Source organism: Toxorhynchites rutilus, chromosome 2 (assembly GCF_029784135.1).
Source record: "Toxorhynchites rutilus septentrionalis strain SRP chromosome 2, ASM2978413v1, whole genome shotgun sequence".
Taxonomy (NCBI): domain Eukaryota; kingdom Metazoa; phylum Arthropoda; class Insecta; order Diptera; family Culicidae; genus Toxorhynchites; species Toxorhynchites rutilus.
Window position 1 is genome coordinate 190,871,538 of NC_073745.1, and position 6,017 is coordinate 190,877,554.

The 6,017-nt window shown below is 38.3% G+C and overlaps 1 protein-coding gene across 1 annotated transcript; it reads right to left on the reverse strand.

Annotated features, from left to right (window-relative positions):
• Positions 1-1,299: 1,299 nt before the first annotated feature.
• Positions 1,300-3,087, reverse strand: LOC129768921 (chitinase-3-like protein 1). The gene is made up of 4 exons (XM_055770863.1): positions 2,930-3,087; positions 2,020-2,876; positions 1,843-1,965; positions 1,300-1,747 (listed from the first exon to the last, which is right to left on the reverse strand). Exons 1-4 carry the CDS (start codon positions 3,021-3,023, stop codon positions 1,355-1,357), a joined length of 1,467 nt encoding a protein of 488 aa, XP_055626838.1. The 5' UTR covers positions 3,024-3,087; the 3' UTR covers positions 1,300-1,354.
• Positions 3,088-6,017: the final 2,930 nt, after the last annotated feature.

A 6,017-nucleotide genomic window follows, 5' to 3' on the forward strand; every position in this document is an offset into this window, starting at 1 on the left:
AACTTATAACATTCCAGTAAGACATTCTAAATATTTGGTATTCCCCAAATAATTTATTGGCGCACAACCTTAACGTCTGCTTCGCCATAACGTCAGTTTAATGCATTGATGCATTCTCAAAGGCACCAATGAAGCCCTTATGATGACGGAAAACAAACAATGTTAACTGCTTGGAAAAAGACTGCCACACAGCTTGTACTCTGCTGTAACACCCATCGATGCGAATTCGCCGATGAGTTTGTTAAGAGCGACCGCCTTCACCACCAGCGGGGGAGCTTGATTTTGGTTGCTGCCTGGGTAACGGCGCTTACATTTTCGACCGACGCGCCGAAATCGCCTATTTCGTTGTTCAATGCGGTGTCACACTCGCGAAGGCTCGGTTCAGTGCAAGCGCTTTTTACTGCACTAACATCGCGTGCATCAATAGATGACGCTTGCCTCGAAATTTTATTGCCCCTGGCAATGCGTTGCACGTATACGAATAACACGAAAAACGAACAGAAAAATCAAAGGACGATATCCAAGTTGGATTACCACTGGTGGGGTCCAATCTTAGATCGAAGCACTGCGAAAGTAAAGTGAACTGGATTGCTCAACAGTCCGATGCCAAATGAAAGTTTGCCTCAGCGAGATCCACTGTTTATACTCTAGGCAAGTATTCCCCTTCATTCTTCTACTTTTGCTTTGTTCATGGAGACTTTTAATCCTACGATTTCCCCTCCGTTCTTCTTCTTCTTTTTCTTTGTTTACGGAGACTTTAAATCTAACAATTCATTCTTCTCCGAAAAAATTTATCACGCTCCCCTCCGTTGATCGTCGATAAGTTGCTCGTTATTGACAGCTCTGTTCGGGAAAGCACACAAATGGAAAGAACAAATGTATGGGAAAATGGAAACGCTTAAAGTTTTCATGAATTTTAACCATTTACAAACCAGGGGATTCTTATGTATAGCATATAAAACGAATCTTACGGAATTTCCGATTCGTTTAGTATGTAAATCGCAAAATCCGTTCGCGACAAAAATAGTTATCAACGTTTACTTTATTTCATAAAAACGTGACCTGTTTTCTGATTTGACACTCTTAATGAAAGACGTAGTTCTACATCAAAAATACTCAATAAAGAATCGACCTATGACCGCCTCAAAATTATTGCACAGTTTAAGATCAACGAGCATAATGTTGAATCGAGCTATAACTGTCATCTGGAGCAAATTCTGAGAACAAAATCTTCAGTAGAATGAGCTTCAACGTATTTTCGAGGTGTTCCTTTCGAAAATTAGTTTTTTTGGTCTGGTATTGTTGCATATGCTGTTTATTTGGTCATACTTATTTTTGTAGAATAGTTAGTTTTTCAAAGAATGGGACGATCGTTACACTCTACGTTCTCAGGCCAATCACATTTCTGGCTTATTTCATTAAAAAGCAAGTCGGATTGGCATCTGAAAGGAGCGGACCCCTCGACTATTGGACATTTTATGAAATTTGCGCAGTTTTTTGGATCAGCGACGGCTTTATCGCCCACACCACACTGGCCAGGTGGAGGTGGTGAAGTTGGTTGAGTTGGTTCAGTTGGAGCTTGTGTTGTCGGCTTTGGGGTAGTATTTATTGCATCTCTGTCCCTTGCCGCTACATCAAGTATTGAGAGAAGTGGAAATTTGCCATTTCCACAAATTCCATTGAAATCATCCGTTTCGATTGACCACAACATAACACCTGCCAGTTTGAATTCGTGGGCGAGATTGACCTGGAAGCAATCATGTAACAAATTGAAGCAAACGATTATATTGTTTCTTTATCGTTGTTGCAGGACATTTAAATGCATCTTTCCACGTGTCTTACCTTGTACATCAAGCTCGTGCTATCATCGTACCCAACCCATTGATCACCAAGGACTTTATACGGTACATGCTGATCTTCTGACCAGTTAATTCTCCATCCTCTGGCTTGGGTTCTTTCACATACCTAAAATATACGTTTTTATCAATAAACGGATGATAACATACATATTTTCCTTACCTCGTTGTATCCCAAGAACCCTGCTTCTCCGGTGTATGGCCCAGCCACTCCGGCACCATTGGCTGGTGCTCCAATTCCAGTTTCGACTGTTGACCGTAGTGTGAATGTTCTACCGTAGAAAGCTACACCGACGACTAACTTTTCTGGTGGAGCACCTTCTCTCAACCAAAACCGCATAGCAGCGTCGACGTTTAGTTGCAACGCGTTATCTGTGAGATCTCTTGGGCCCGGAAACATCGGTGAGTTGTGACCCGTAAAAGGGTTCCACGGACCGTGAAAATCATATGTCATTACAAATATGTAGTCCAAGTATTTAGACATTCCAGGAATATCATAGGATTGCGATGCAGAGGATTCCGCAGCGGCTACAGCAGCAGTTAATATCAAATTGTGTTTCGATAGCCTATGTTTAAGATCCTTCAACATGAGGACGAAGTTTCCGACATCCTCTGGATGTCCTCCTCTTTGGTTGGGATATTCCCAGTCCATATCAAATCCATCGAATCCATGCCTTAGACAAAGATTTACAGCTTCTTCGGCGAACCGTAGGCGCAATTCAGGATCTTTGGCAACAATAGAGAAATTATGCGAGCCTGCATTCCATCCACCAATGGCAACTAAAACCTTCATGTCTGGATTCTTTGATTTTAAGCTGACGGTTCTATTCATCATTCCTAAGCCGTCTTGCAAGTCTAGCCAAGGATCGAAATACCTGATTGTTCCATCAGGATTGATGTCGACGAATGTATAGACTAAAATATCGATCATTCCAGCAACTTCAGTCATGTTCTCGGCTACAAACCGTCCATTTCCTCGACGGTAATTGGCCCATGATCCGAAGTACGCCACCACGAGCTCTACGAAAAAGAAACATCAATACTCATAGTTATTGAAAAAATTCGGTACTCACTTTTTGGATCTTTTTTTATTGCCCCAGAATCGACAGGAACATTCAGAATGGCAAACGCCACCAGGGCTGTTGCAACGACGTAGATCGGCGACATGGTGGAGTCTGTCACAGCTATGAAACTCACCGCAAGACCACAGCACGAAAAGTGAAGATGTTACGATTTGCGTCCGCTTTTATTTGGTTTGGATATGTCGGGTATCGGAGGTAGGTGTAGATAAACTGTTATCGACCAGCGAAGCGCGGTTTAAAGCGCAATTCTACGAAAGATTATTATGATTTCGATAGCGGTGTATATTTTGAACGTTATCTAGCTTCGAACATGGTAAGCTGTATGAGATGAAAAAAGTTCGACGGGATTTAGGGAAGGATGTCGATTAAATTTCAGCCAATATGATAAACAACCTTCTTTTTCGCCCAATATTGCTTGGAATCATCAGGGCACAGCCCGAGTTCTCTTTTGGCATGGATAATAGGGGCACAGCTGAAATGTAATATTTTTAATTTTTTATTTTTGTGACCCTTTGCGCGTCGTGCACAAATTACGTAACGTGAGTAGAGGGAGGGAGGAGGGTAGCCGTGATCGTTGCGTAACAAAATTCCATTTTTATTCCTGGATAAATTCACGCGCCCTAACTTCGATTCTGAAACCGAAAGAGGTGTGTTTCCTGAGCTAGGATGATAGAGCACTTGTTGTAATGGGCAGTAAGCAATCGCCATTAAAGGGGGTATTCTACTATAGAAGCACGAATTTCAGACGTTCTTTCGAACTCCGAAAAACAGATGTAAACTTTTTTGCACAGGTATTATTTGGTTGATATTTTTAATACATTAGTTCAATATGCTTTTAAGCTTTCTACTTTGGTACCTATTTGATTGAAAACATGAAATAATCATCGAATAAAATGCTTTTCAAATAAAGCGAATAAGAATCAAACTTCTATTTCTATTTATAACTATTTATAAAAAAAATCAAATTTCGGACACTCTGTTTGCAAAACGGTTTCTTGTGGCTTTAAGCACAATTTAGATTTCTGTACAATTACTAATACTATAAAATCAAACATCCGAAAATAACAACGACTTGGCCTGTCTAAAAGTGTGCTGCAACCTTCCATGCACACACAAATGTTTAAAAAATTGTCTACAACCATTGATGGCAGCTTAAATTGTAATAGAACTTTAACCAATTGCTTTTTTTTTTAAATTGGTTTGAAATAATTATCAACAACCTCTTTTATGATATTTTCTATTTTCCCCAAAATGCTTGTCGTTTATTGATGTTTCTTTGTAGCTTCATGGTTCAAAATATCGTAAGGTTCATATTGCTTCAATGATAATTATATATTTAAATTCAGGTTATTTGTTGTTCAGAGTAATAAAATAATTGAAGGCATCCGAGCATGAATCTTGATTCTTAATTTTTAATTTTTAGTAATTACATAGTTACATCTATTTTGTCATTATCATTTTGTGCCAATTTCTCTTTCTTGAATTCTTGAATTTACAGTTTTTTTGTCTTCTTCAAGTTTTTCTTTCTGCTCCATCCGTATTTCCTGCTTTCTCAGCTTAGCAAATGTTTGGATTTCTTTTTCTTCCCGTTTTAACTCAGTTTTTTTTCTTTTCCTCAAGTCTTTTGGCGCTTCGTGATTTCAATCAACTTCTTCGCAGGTTCTACTTCTTTATACAACAAAGGATGTAAGAACAATCACACTCGAAGATCGATATCTTTAAAGAAAACATACATTTGGGACATGTAGTCAAGGTCTAACCGAGCCAACACATCTCTCACCGGCACATCGGGCTGTCTTCCTCGGGCGCGGAGGGAGTTTTCTAATTTCGATCCGGCGACAAGATATGTATAGCCCGCCAAACGACGTGTTCGATGTCGTGGTAACCATGGCCACAAACGCAGAGATTATAACATAATCGGCAAAAATTTGGAAAAAAAAAACAAATGTAGTTCTCATATGAAATGATAGTGAAACCAAGGGATTACTCTAAAGAAGCAATTGTGATATAATTTTAACGTTATATCATCAGTGCATTAGGCATTTCAAGATATTAGAACAAAGTGTCCGAAATATGACTGAGAACGGTATAACCTTAATGCACTTTGAATATCGAATCATGATTTTGTTTTGGCTTGAAAACATAATCTTATTCCGTCTGTTATCGCACGTTGGATTTCCTAATGAAGGAGAGGTGTGATAACTGCTAACTGCTACTTGCCTTATTTTTTTCTAGCTTTTAGTACATTGTTATGTTTAATCGCAATTAAACCGTTTAATTCAAAAAGCTTTTTTTTACTTATTTTTTTTCTATTTTTTAGTACATTATCTGTTTCATTAGAATGTTTCTCTACAATAAAACCATTGTACTGTATTCTATCAGTCAAATAATTTCATTTGATACCGGTATTGAGTGGATTACAGAAAATACATAGTGTGTTTTCCAAGTCAAATTCGTTCGTTTGAGATACATATCTCAATCATCCTTTTTTTGGAATCAGCTATTTTGTAGCGGCGGCCAAATTAGATTTTTCAAGATAAGCAGTTTTAAAATGACAGCAGAGATAAAGGTATTTTATTAATTCGGTCAGTTCCTATTGGTCAAATTTCTATCAATTTGGGAAAACCCTACAGACATACAAACATACGTACAAACAGTTCAAGCTAAATGAAACCGTTTAATAAAGTAACTTGCTGTTTCGTGATTGCGGCCATCTTGGATTTGGATTTTTCATGATCTGCTGTGATCTACTATTCAAGCTCTTTCATTTGATACTCATAATAATTGGGAATTGAGAAAATATATAGCCCGCCATTTGGTAGTGGCAGCCATCTTGGATTTGCATTTTCATAAATAACTGTGTTCTACTACTCAAGCACTTTCATTTGATACCCATATTAATGGTTTTTTTATAAATAACTGTATTCTACTAGTCAAGCCCTTTCATTTGATACCCATAATAATAGAGCTTTGAGAAAATATGCAGTCCGCCATTTTGTTGAAGCCATCTTGGATTTGCATTTTTTATAAATTACTGTGCTCTACTAGTCAAGCCTTGTCATTTGATACCCATAAAAAC

Coding starts and splice junctions, on each gene's coding strand:
- LOC129768921 (XM_055770863.1), bottom strand. CDS start 3,023: ATGTCGCCGATCTACGTCGTTGCAACAGCCCTGGTGGCGTTTGCCATT. Junction 2,877..2,929: donor AATAAAAAAAGATCCAAAAA/GTGAGTACCGAA, acceptor TCTTTTTCGTAG/AGCTCGTGGTGGCGTACTTC. Junction 1,966..2,019: donor GGTTCTTGGGATACAACGAG/GTAAGGAAAATA, acceptor CGTATATTTTAG/GTATGTGAAAGAACCCAAGC.